At 42.6% G+C, this 13,555-nt stretch overlaps 1 protein-coding gene across 1 annotated transcript in view; it reads right to left on the reverse strand.

Annotated features, from left to right (window-relative positions):
* Window positions 1-842: 842 nt before the first annotated feature.
* Window positions 843-13,555, reverse strand: part of LOC102800836 (xaa-Pro aminopeptidase 1-like) — a 52,318-nt gene continuing 39,605 nt past the window's right edge. The window contains exons 14-21 of the mRNA XM_085499143.1: window positions 12,551-12,622; window positions 12,362-12,422; window positions 11,840-11,909; window positions 10,276-10,377; window positions 9,255-9,335; window positions 8,702-8,781; window positions 2,236-2,331; window positions 843-1,895 (exon numbers count right to left, since the gene is read on the reverse strand). Of these exons, the coding sequence (XP_085355269.1) occupies window positions 1,671-1,895; window positions 2,236-2,331; window positions 8,702-8,781; window positions 9,255-9,335; window positions 10,276-10,377; window positions 11,840-11,909; window positions 12,362-12,422; window positions 12,551-12,622 (787 nt within the window). The 3' untranslated portion in view covers window positions 843-1,670. The remainder of the gene's footprint in view (window positions 1,896-2,235; window positions 2,332-8,701; window positions 8,782-9,254; window positions 9,336-10,275; window positions 10,378-11,839; window positions 11,910-12,361; window positions 12,423-12,550; window positions 12,623-13,555) is intronic.

Raw genomic sequence — 13,555 nt, forward strand, 5'->3', positions numbered from 1 at the left:
CCGCATTGCCACACTAACATATTCACATACAACCCAATTATTGTTCAAATCGATGGGGGGTGTTGTTATGAATGCAAAGACAAATATGTTTATAATTTTAAAAACACGCAGGTGATTTGAGATTACCAGCTGTATCAGAAAATTGTTGTTTTTTGTAGTTTCTATATTTTTTTTTCATTTTCTTATGATTTTTCATGTTTTACTTTATACTGGCTTTATTATAGTAGTAATTGTATTTTAGTTTGCTTTCGAAAACCACCACCACGCAATTATATAACAACGCATGTACATTTACAGTATACATGAATAACAGCCGTATTAACAAGAATCCATCGTGATACTATAGTATTTATTATTATAAATTATGAAAATTGTTAAAAAATGATCTTGTTTTCTGATTTTTTTCAATTACATCATTTTTAAATAATGATGATCAAGATGAACAGATTACCGTTTTGAGTGGCATTTCTTAAAACCGTTTACGTTCTGATGGGAGATTTTGCTTGCACAAAAGATGCATTTGAAAAGAAGTGTTTAAAAATTATTTGTAACTTTATTTGTAACTTTATGTAAATTTATTTTGTACTCGTGCACAACTCAATATACTCTGAGGTGCATGAAGTTCAATTAATGTGCAAGTCACGGACAGCAAAGTCTGCTGTTACGTTATCCCTCCCCACGATAATTAAATTATAATTTGTAATTAATCGAGCAAAAGTACATCACAAATTCTGATGTCTATTTTTATATGCTATAGTGCTATATTATCCGTCTATCAATTGGAATGAAGGTTGGTATGACGTCATGAAGAAAATTGTGGTCACATAAGCCACTAGAAAATATTTAAAAAAAAATGTCTTTTTAATTTCAAACAAGGTAACAAAATCAACTGATTCCACTGGAGCTGCTTAGTTTACAGTAAATTACTAAAATCATGTGTTGAGCTTCAATGAGAAATGTACTAGCGCCCCTAATAATAGTAGTCCTCTTGAAGTTCGACCATTTGGCGAACAGTTACTGGTGAAAGAAAGGACACGATGTTGGCTTTTTAAATTGGAGTTGCGAGTCCAAATCCAAGCAGAGACGATGCTTTCAGTACCCATAAACAATTTTTTTTATTTTCTATAAATATTCACGGTCTCTGAAAATGAAACAATCGTATATATATATATATATATATCGTATATATATATATCGCGTGTGGTGTTGTGATCTACCATGCGAAGGAAAACGTATAAACATGGCTGCCCTCTCATCCTCAAACAAATAAGAAGAAAATCATTCATGATTCATTTTAGATCAAAGATGTGCATATTAAAATTAATTTCTTAACGAAGCAATACAAATACATAGAACATCACGTGACAATTCACTCGTAACTGATTGGCTTGTACGTTTGCCTTGTCTTTAGCTGCACATTAACATATACTGTTGCTTGGCAGTACATAACTTTACAACGTCTCTCGAACTTCTTCATTAGGGTTTGTGTATATAACTAGTTGTTAGTGGGATAACTAATGTCAGCCTGAGATAACACAACTAATTGGTAATAAATCAAATAGAGCTAGTCTGTAAGAAACTAACTAGTTCATCGAACAACTAGTGCCGGCTAGGAATTCTAATACAGTGACATAAAATGACTTGCAAATATTGTTCTCAAAGAATTGTTCTCAAAGAATTAGAGATGTGGCGAGTAGTAAAGACAAAGCGAATATATGACTCTTTTCTAAAACTAGTCGACCGGTGCCTGCCACTGCAAGAGCAGGCCCTTCAGTTTCTATGACTGGCATGGTTTTTTCTTTTAACCAAGCGTGTACTTCGCCTAAGTCCGACTTCAATAGTTCTTCCCCTACTACTTCGTAAACTCTCTGGTGGTAGGCGTTATACCATTCAATCTGTAAAATGTAAACAAAAATTACACACTATGCTTTAATTTGTTGTTCATTTGTGTATAACTGTGAAGTCTGTACGCATCCCATCCGATACATCGCTTTTAATTAATAGTACATACCAGCAATCCAAAAAACGCGTGTCATCTGCGCAGTGAATTATTTTAGCATGAGAATAGTTTTTGACCATGAACAAAACAGCGTTTTCATTTCATGGAATATAGACACTCAGTATTTAGTGTCTCCAATTAGCATTTCAGTCGCACGGTCTGATATTTTAAGTTGTATTTTCAAGTAGCATAGACAATTTTATGGGAAATATCTCTTGTACAAAAAAAAGACTCACCTCTTCAGGTATCATTTGGTTTACATCAATAAGCGCTGTTTCAAATGGCACTAAAGATTCTACCTGAAATGCCATCAACTGTTCAGTAGGTGTTGTCTGTGAAAATAAACATTGACAATGGCACAGTTTTACAATATGCTAATTATGCTGACACATTTACAGATTTCATTCCATGTGGTAGTAGAAAACTCAGAAATTAATTATTTTTCAAAATTAGGCGAGGGTTCTCCGAACCCGCCTATTCACATATTTCATACCCACCATAGACTCCGGTCAGTCAAAATGACTATTTTGAACTGTAGGCATTAATCAGCGATTCTGCCGGTGACGGAGAGATAGAATCCAGGTCAGGGGAAGCCCCATGACCTCAAGATTCTTTTACCCCTTACGTCACGAACCCACGTGACCGAGGCCACCTGGCAGCGCCACAGGTAGCCGTCCTTCACTCTGGTTCCTTTCTCTCCGCCTCGAGGACCAATGCGTCGGAAAGAGTGGGGAGGTTGGGGGGGACTATTTTGAACTGTGGGCAGAGTCAGACACCGATAGGTGGCGGGTTTTTCCGAGCAAACAGAAAAAAAAGGAGAATGATGAAAGACTTTCCCCCAGTCCGGAATGAATAACAAACCCAAAAACCTAAGCTAAGACCCAAGAAGGGTGGTGTCTTACCTTGCCTGTGCTGTCCCAGAAGCAAGAAGCCAATGCTGCTGTGGTGACAGGGTTTGGTGTGCCCGAGAAAGCTAGATCCAAGCCGAACTCGGGGGTGATAAGCTTGAAGTAGGACCGAAACAGTTTGCATGAGGGCGTAGGTCGACAGAAGCGAAACCTGGGAGCTTCCAGGAAGTGCTAGTGGAACAGACAATCTGCCCGCAAAAATGCAGAGACTGACTTATCGCCTATGCGCAGAGGCCCCTGCAGTCGTTCGGGCTGGGTCAGCAAACAAGGCCTGACCCGCTATGACGGGGCCTAACCTGAAGAGACCCTGCTCAATAGATTGGGTGTCTCCTAGGTAGTAGTTGATGAAGACGTTCTGCGTTCTCCGGAAGCCTGCCCTCAGAATGTGTTTGAGGGGGGCACCTGATGCTAGCGCTAGTGAATTAGCAATCGCACGGACCTCATGTTCTTGTACTTGGTGTCTCTGCAACGTCTGTGTTGAGGAGGATAGTGTATTATAGACCTCCAGTACAGTCGCAGTAATCCACCTGGGGATGGAAGTCGGGGAAACCGGCTTATCCCGCTTGTCAGGGCCGTAACACAAAAACATGTGTTTGGTTCCCCATCTAGAAAACCTGGTACAGTTCTCGTAGCAACTCAGCGCTCATACCGGGCAGAGAGGCAATTCCTCCTGATCTTCCGGACTGACAGTATTTGCCAGCCGGGGGATGACGATCGGTTGAGGATCGTGTCCTGGGATTTGGTTCTTGGCGAGAACCCGATTCGTGTCTTAGTACAACTTGATCGCCCATAAAAGCGGCACAACCGTCCGCAAAGGATAGTGCGCGCCTAGCTTTGACCGGCGCCTACCTGAGGCGAGGGCCAGTAGGAAGACTATTTTCCACATCAAAAAATTGAGTGGTGCTGATTGGAGAGGCTCAAAAGGCAGTCTGCTTAGAGCGGACAACACAGCCAACAAGTCCCAGTTGGGCAGTTCCCTTGCATGGGGTCGCAGCATCTGGAAAGCAGTGAATAGTCTCCTAATAGTAGGACAATCGGTTAGTATTGTTCCCGTACGTTTGAATGGTGGGCACAAGGCCGACCTGTAGCCAACGATCGCTGCGTAGGACAAACCCACTTCGTCAAACAGGTGGACGAAGGAGCCTGCTACCTGGCCAATAGAGGGATGGTATCGATCAATCTCCCTTCCACTACACTAACCAGTGTATGCTTGCAGCCTAGAAATGTAGGCTGCATTGGTGGAATCCCAGTTCGCCCTGGCCAGGACGTTGGCAGCCCGCTCAGATAAAGCTTTCGTATGTGCGGGTCTAATGAGAGCCTCTATGCGGGTAAGTGATACCCGCTGGGCTCGTGGTAGTGCGCCGTCTGGTTGGGACGGCATGTCCGGTATGTCCGAGGTCATCATTCTGATGATCCGCATTAGTTCACGGAGGGACACCGAGGGAACGCTGACTAGGCATTCGGCTAGGCTGCTTAGCGCTAAGCAATATGCTTGAAATAGCTAAGCCAAGCTTACCTCTGTGTCAAAACTCCATGCCCAGGGACACCAACTGCGCGTTGGCTCGAGGTGGGACTTGTCGATTTACTAACGAGCCCAACTGGTGAAGTAAATCCTGTGTTAGCCTGATGCGTTTGGCTATTACCCCTTGCCCGGGTTGTTGGTAACCAGTAGTCTGGGTACAGATTGAGGTGTACCGACATCTGGTGAAGCAGCAGCACTACCTGTTTCATCCCTCTGGTGAACACGTAGGGCGCTGTGCCTAACCCGAACGGGGGGGCACCGAAGTTCGAATACTTGGCCCAGCTGGGCAATTCGAAGGAGATGGCAACTCGCTAGGTGCATCAGTACATGCAGGTAGGCCCTGCTTAAGTCTAGCGGGGCTAGCCAGTCGAAACGGTGGATGGAGAGAAGAACCCTGAATGGTGTCTCCATGTGGAACCGATTGAGGGGCACGTACTGATTCAGTCTGTCTAGGTCCAAAACTGGACGCCTGCCACTTGTAGATTTGGTACTACGAACACATTTGGGTAGAAGCCTGGACTTAGTTCAGGCTGATGTACCTTGTGTATGGCGTCTTTCCCCAGCAAACTGCTACTTCCTGTCTGATTGCTTTCGCCTTGCGGGAGTCCCCTGGCAGTGCCCAACAGGGGAGACACTGACGGGGGGAAATGGAGATTTCAGCGGTATGCCGTAAACGGATGTCACCACCTGGAAAGGTCCAGGTATCGGTCACCCGCCATCTCCAAACCGGACTACACCGGCGCAATCTGTGTACAACAGGGATGTGTGGCCATGTGTTCGGCAGTTGCGAGGGGGGTGCTCCCTTCCCCCATGAGGTGAGTTCCCCAAAGCCTGAAGTAGTCACTAAGTTGTGACCTGGCCACTCACCGAACACGTGCCTGTCCCCCCCGGTTGCAGAGGTGATCGTCAAGCATGCTTCCCCTGCTGCCGGGTAGACGTCCGCCCAGAGAGGGTGAGGAGCCACCACCTGGCTCTTACCTCCCTGGGGGCGCGCCACTACCCTTCCCTCCCATGGAAGGGTATAGGCGCTTGCCTCCTGGCTGACTCTGGCTAGCGGACAATGCCCTAGGGCGTTGTGTTTTCTGTGCTTGGGGTGCCCTCCGCTTGCCTATGGCAGAACCAACTGGCTAGCGGATTCGATCTGAACCCTGTGATTCATTGCACTCCGAAGCTCCGAGACTGTACCCACCATTCCCTGAACAAAGAGGGTGGAGGGTGTCCAGTCTGCGTCACTGAGGTGGGGACGTACCCCGGCTCAGCTTGTCGGCGAAAACACGTGCGTCTAAGGCCGCGTCTCGTAGCACAGTAGTGGCCCTGGCCAAGCAAGCCAGGCAACACTAGGGGGTGTCGCACGTAGATGTAAAAATGTCGCCTGGTCTAGGAGGCTGGTGCGTTCTGCCTCCAAGGTCACCAGAGTGCTGGGCACGCATAATAATGCGCTCAAGCAACTCTGCCCTCAGGGCTAGATGGGTCGTCCTCAATTGGCAAAGACACCCATGGAACGCGGCTATCCCCCTTTGCCCGGTTTGCCAAATTCATGGTACTGGGGTCTGGGGAAGGAGCCTTGGAATCCGGTTGGGGGTGTTTTGGTCTCATCCCACGCTATGGGGTCTGATCCCGAAACACACCGACCGGGTAGCGTTTGGTCCAGTGGGAAATGTTGCCTAACGTTATCCCCACCCGGGGGCCTTAAGCATTACATCATCCGCGGCTGACCAACGCTGCCCATCAACACCATTTGCGTGCTCTGCGCCCCACTCCGCACTCAGACGGACAGGGGAGAGATGTGCCGACGGGGTTGCTTTGGATCCCGACGCCCGTGATCCCATAAGCGTTGAAGCAACTTTAGGTGGTCGCTTTAGGATCAAGGGTAGGGGTATATACATCGTATCACTGGGATCGATGATACTCCGCCTCACCCCAAAAGCGTGGCTCACCGAGTCATATAGATGGAAGACTCTGAGGGACCGCCCGGAGTACCGGCTGTATCCAACGCGAGTGAACTGCGTCTCCTTTAACTTAAAATATGTGAGAGGGAGCGTGTTCGACTGTGCGTCTCATGACAGGATCGGTTCCCTCTGGGGACGCCGGTGGGTCGGTAAGAAGGAGTCAAAACCCACAGCGGGGACCGGACACAAGGATAAATTCATTACCGTTGTACCGTTACCGCGTGACGAACCCTAGCTGGCTGAAAGTAGGGGGGTCAACACGTGCCCTGCCCTGAAAGCCCTGCCCCGAGATCAGAGACTTGGCTGCCAGCACCCTGTTGGCATTCAGTGCCCGCGGATCCAGAGAAGGACCGGTGCAATTAGCCTGAGCCTCAGCCACCCCCCAAAATAGTGGGAGAGCCGTGACTGGGAACGGGGGTTCCCCGGAAGAGACGTGTTTGAATGCAAACATGCTTTCGTGTCTCTTCCTGCTCTTCACTATGGAGACAGCTCGCTCCGACTGCGTCTGATCTACCCGGCCTGCCAGAGACGCAATTGCCACGACAGTCCTTCGACCAAAGCCTTCAACTCGGAGGCAAACCCGGTGCCGTGCGAGGAAGGGTCCACAATGAGACCCGCAACGGGCCCCATAGGAGGAAAGCCTCCAGGGGCACAGCCTCGCTGCAGCCGGTAAAATCGGGTAAACCTCCGCCTGAAAAAACAGACTGTGAGGATGCCCTCCGATCAGCGGGGGAGACCGAGAAAAATATCGGTACCTCCACCGTCGGGCCTCTTACTCGACGTCCCGGTACATGAAGTACCGGTAGCCGAGCGTGAGGACTTTCCACTCATGCAAAACACGCAACTCACTTTAACCGATTTGTTTACTGGACGCGCGATCTTGATGGCTCTGAAAGAAAATCTCAGGCCTCAGAACTCCAGTGAAAAAAACACGCTTTCACGCAAAAACCCCGAAACCCACACGTAGCTACGACAAAGTATCTCGGATGTGGTTTCTATGCTGGTAAATTCTGAATATAACCACTACACGGTCGACTCGAAACACAAGGAGACCGGAAAGAAAAACGGCAGCGAGCCCTGGTGCTGTCATTACACCTATATACTGTAAAGGGGGTAATTATTCACTGGGTTTTAATTTAGCTTATTTCGCTGACTGGAAAAATGCGCTAAATTAAAACACAGTGAATATGTAAAATTTAGCATAAAACACATTATCTAAATGACGAAACCGTGAATTTAAAACCCAATGAATATGCCTGAAATAGTATATCAGTGAAATTTAAACCCAGTGAAAATTAGTCATTTTACAGTATTGTTAAATACATTAAAAATAAAAGACGACATGCATGAGGGAAACGAATTACAGTTGTAAAAGGTGCCGCCATGAAATCAACATGTGACTACGTAGTGGCGCCGGATTTTGATTTCTTTGCTGTGAAAAATACTACACACAAAGGGGAAAACGACACGAGGGTAAAAAAAGACAAGGAAAACTTATCCTACCAGCTACCATGTCGGATGCCGAGCAGCGGCAACAACCCAAGCTATAAATCCGGACAGGAAAAAAAAGCAGGCGATCCAGCAGAGCTCGCTAGGTTTCATCTCCACTCGAGGCGGAGAGAAATTAAGAGTGAAGGACGGCTACCTGTGGCGCTGCCAGGTGGCCTCGGTCACGTGGTGTCGTGACGTAAGGGGTAAAAGAATCTTGAGGTCATGGGGCTTCCCCTGACCTGGATTCTATCTCTCCGTCACCGGCAGAATCGCTGATTAATGCCTACAGTTCAAAACAGTCATTTTGACTGACCGGAGTCTATGGTGGGTAATTGAACGTAGTGAATAGCAGTTTTATGAAGCACATGTTGCAATGTGATGTCACGTGACGATTCATTCACTCAGCCGCGGCGCAATTGAACCATAATGCACTTCACCGCGCCATGCCGTTAATTTGAAAATATAAAAAATGTGTCCATGGTACTTGCAGAAAAAAATAATTACCCCGGTAGTTATTTGGTGCTGACAGGTTCGAAACATCAGCACATTTGATTTATTGGTGTTCAAAGAAAATCGCACTTTTTTTGCACAACGATCATTTTAGCGTAACAGCAATGTACGATATGCGCTTGTGATATAATCAACTCAGTGACTTCCGTTCCAAAACAGATAGGACACATGCGTATTAACAATGTCACTGTTTACCGTCAGAATACTCAGATGTGTTATATGTATTATACAGCATTTATTATAAAACAACAATATTAAAACTCGTTGTCACTTATACTACGTCGGATGAATTTATGTATTTGATGACGTAAGGCATTCTTACCGCAAGATCATCGGCTTCTATGACTTTCATAATGACTTCCAAACGAACACCAAACTCGTTCTCTTTATAGTAACCCGGCTCTGAAAAAATAACAACTACAATTATTAAAGTTTCATCTTAAATGTTCGGGGAGCACACTTTCAAAAACCAGGATTCGTGTTAATGATATGCTATGATATTAACATATTACTAATATGCTAAACAGATGGATATTTTTAAAATATGCTAATGGTATCTTAATTATATGTCTCGCCATTTGCAATTTGTACATAATAGTGTATGTATGTTGGCTCGCCACACATTCAACCACAAAAAATCGTACTGATGATGTGCTAATGAGATGGATATGTTGAGGATATGCAAATGAGAGTGATATGTTAATGATATGCTAATGACATCTTAATTATATGTCTCGCCTCGCCATCCGAAATGTACATAATAGTATATGTATGGTGGTTCGCCAGACGTTCAACCACATGGATTCGTACTGATGATATGCTAATGAATGGATATGTTAATGATATTCTAACGATATGTTAATGATATGTCTTACCGTTTGAAATGTACATATTAGTTTGTATTGGTATTTCGTCAACAGAAGATATGCCATTTCTCTTTTCCAGGCGTATAGGATCTGTAATAAATGTAAAATTGCAATTAATGTGTTAAATGTATGATATATCTACGATATATGCAATAAAATCGACACATTGTGACCTTTCCAGTAAGTCGCGCCATCTAGCGATGTAAACAGGTGAAACAAGGGTTTTGATTCTTGGTATTACGTTAAGAACTGCTATTTATTCCCCGGACTAGAAATTTGCGATCGCTGGTAAACGTTCTACGCGAAACTGAAATATCCTCGTATATATAATTTTTGACATTCTGGGTATTATAATTGAAATAAAAGACTCCGCACAGGCCATTATTGTGTGGCAACTTGGTTTTCATCTTTTCTTTTTTATTTAAACAATAGTGAATCCCCATATTGGATGAAGAGAACAAGTATACCAAATAATGTGAGAGGCAAAACATATTATCGCGTCTACATCCATCTTCGAATCCAATATGACACTGCAGGGGATCATTATTGTTGTTAAAACCACTGCCATCAAAATTGAACAAATTTATTAATAATTGTTTGTTTTTTTGGTTTAAATGAATTTCCTAGCGAATAGAGGATTGTGTGAAAATGTGAACTATGACGTCATAACAACTCTAATTATGGTAGTGGTGATTTATAACACGCAATAATGGACAAAATCATTTATTCTCCAATGGATATGAGCTGTGTCTGATTGAGAATTATCGGTAGCGAATGCGTTTCTTGTGGGTTGGGGGGAGAAAAGCACTTATTGCTCGTATTTGTACTTGTTTGTATTTGTACGTCTCATGTTGGCGCTGTTCAGCCCCATGGTTATTCACGTTAAATTCATTGTTTATTTCCAAAAAAAATATAAAATGAACTGCATGACGAATATGGCAGTGTAAAATAAACTATATACTCCGGAATTGAATGACTCTAGGAAAAGAGGATAATGCGGGGTTCAACGTCTCTAAAGTTTGTTTTTTACCTTCATGTGCAACAAAAGCACCAAGTCCATGACCAGTGGCATGTGGATACGTCATCCCAGCTTTCCATAAGGGCGTTCGAGTTAGAAAGTCTAACTCTCCGCCTGTAAATATTAATAGAATATACACCCTTTAGTTCAATACTGTTGCTGTGACGTACAGAAGCAGTAAACAATACATCATTTGGAATGCATTAATGTAACATTATTCAGTATAAAACTGAACGTGTAGTCTACTGTACAAGTAATGTCATACTATTCCAATCACTGACATTAACTTTTAGTCATATTTTAAAAAGGTATAATATTATTTCACAAATGTGCTCTGTTTCCTTTCTTTTCACCTCTGTTCAAATCGTAAGTAGTTATAAAATCAGACACCTGTTTCTACGAACTATTAGGTAATTGTGATTTTTATAATATGTATATATTATAATAATTATTGTTTATGAAATATTTCTTTATTGTTGCATTTTAACACGTTTTAACCTGAAAAATACAAAATTTGTACAAAATAAAAAACAATACCACAATTTCAAAATCAATAATCATGTGACACTTTTGAAAAAAATGTACCAAATTGTTCGCATCCATTTAATAATTAAAATAACTTATAACATATTATTATGCAGTATATTATTAATTCTAGTATAATTGTGTGTGGAAATTATACACCTACATGTATTTATAACAAACATGTCAACCAATAATTAAACCCTCATACTTGGAACATTAATCTAGTTCTTCCACATATTGTTATAGCAACAAACGACACAGCAGGCTCGTTCGCGTACGGAGCTCGTGTTTACATGAATTTTAACAAAGTGACCACACTCCACACGGTACTATAAATCGAACGTTTACATATAAACACTGACGTAGCAGATGCTTGGGGATTATTTTCGCTACATTCGAAACTAAACTACGAACAAGGATGACAAAATGGTGGATAATTGTGACGTGCTCGGGCAAAAATACCACATAATACAAAACCCCCGCAAAATTTGATGTTCTGTAGCACTTTCATAGTTAACAATCACACATACCACCAGTTGTTCGCGCCACAGGACGAATGCGACACTATAATTCTCGAATTACCGACAGACGCGATGTAATTTTATTTGCGCACGCGTAACCTACCAGGAAACGGGCAAGGATAGAACAGAAATATGGAAAAGTCCAGAAAGACAAAAGACATGCAGCCCCGAAAGAAATCAGTGGCAGTTTTTAAAAGATAGTGGGCATAGAATAAGGCAACTATAAGAACTAATAATACAAAGAAAAGTGGATTACGTGTTGAAAAGGATTATTTTTATTCAGAGAAAGTGAATTAAAAAGGGGATGGTAGGTGTGTGTTTTGTGACATTGCTTTTTAACTCTCGCTGCGCGTTGGACACACGGACAAGTCACCGGTGTATAGCGAATCTGTGCGATTAAAACTGTCCTCTGTCCTCCGCTATCAATTCGGTAATCAGTCAGAATAATTAAACCAGAACTTCGGGTCGTTTTACATATGTAAAGAGCCTGACTGATATGATGCGACAAATATTCATACATAGAGGCTTACCGTACATTCCTTTCGGGAAGACTGTCACTGCCAAACGGATAAGTGCTCTTAAAACAGTGGTGTATGCATCCTACAATTTAAACACACACGTGTAAATATTATCATAAAAAGTTAAGATATATGTACTGTGAATAGTAAGCTTCGTGTCCGAGCTACTTGTTTTTTTGTTTGTTTGTTTTGTTTTGTTTTTCAAACTACACCATCAAGTTACACTAACACTTTCTGACAGTGTTGAGAACAAAACTACTGATTATAAATGGATAAGGCCGACCAAATGATGTACCTTTCATCATTTGATGATAATGAAATGATAAAATGATATTTTAACTCTGGGATATGCTTCAGCCAGAATATAGCATCAACATAGATTTCTGTTTGTTGTAATATTAATAACGATATGATCACGGACATTAACCACACCTTTCTAGTAACAAAAATTTACACTCTTAGTAAAAGTGAACATGGTGCTCGAGAAAAAATGATCCAAAGTTAAAAAAAAAAAACATGCCGTAGATATCCTACCGTTTCGTTTTTACTTGGTGTTCCAAAATGCAACGTTCTTGACATATCAGTTGCTCCGTCACTATAAAGAAAAATTCAAAACGATGGAATTCAAAATTAGCATAACTGAATACTGCCTCTATACACGCACATTGTCGATCAATTTCGTTTCTGATCCATGGGAATCAGAGAAAATTTATTCATACTTACATGTACTGTGCACCACTATCGAATAGATATAATCCTGTAGTATTAATTGTCATATCATTGTAAATTGTAGGACTGCGAACAAAAATAAAAACAAAGTTATCCACCATGATTTATGTTCCACGTGCATACATATAGTAATTGATCGTGAAAAGAATATAATATATTGTATAGCAAATGGCCGACGAGATCTCGAAAAGTGCGAGATAGTCACGTTACTTGCAGCCCCCAAATAGTGTTTCGTACGTCATTGCGAGCGATGTTGTTTAGTGGTCTAAGGCAGTTTCTAATGCCATGGTTACACATGGCAGGGAAACCGTAGATGCGACGGAGAATAAAACACTGAGGAGCGCCTCCGGGAAGAATCTACGCTCAACAAAATCTCGGCCTCGTCTTTGGTTTCAAGACACTTCCTTCACTAGTATGCTGTTATCGGCGAGTTACAGCGTCTATATTCAAAACAGGATACGTGTAGTCATTTTAACAAAATCACACGTGCCGTGGCAACATTGCACCATCGTTGTCTCGAAGGCAGAAAGGTTCAAACATAGTGGGTCAACATTAGTTAACAGTATCGTCCATGGCGTTGAGGGCGGAACTATAAGGACGTGTGTTGACTGACCTCCGTAACGAACTAAACATTTCTCAAATTATATGCTTAGCTTTCGTATAATTTTGCTATCAACTTGAGCTTAAGTATTGTTACTATTGAAGTAAGCCATTTATGGGGATCTCATGGAACCAAAATCTTTAAAAAGACCCAGAATTAGATCTTCTACCAGCTCGTCCAGCAGTGAGATGGCGTCCATTGAAAACGTGAGTATTGAACAGTCTGCTATTACGCAACACGCTAACGAGGACAAATTCCCGGAGCTTTCATCACCTGAACTGAAGATTTTAGCAAGTATTCTTACCAACCAAAATCGAGAACTGGCAAAACAAATTTCTGATGTGAAAGCGGAATTAACAAATGACATATCTTCGATTACTATGAAACTAAATTCGAAC

Source organism: Saccoglossus kowalevskii, chromosome 5, assembly GCF_978046115.1.
Source record: "Saccoglossus kowalevskii chromosome 5, keSacKowa6.1, whole genome shotgun sequence".
NCBI classification, from domain to species: domain Eukaryota; kingdom Metazoa; phylum Hemichordata; class Enteropneusta; family Harrimaniidae; genus Saccoglossus; species Saccoglossus kowalevskii.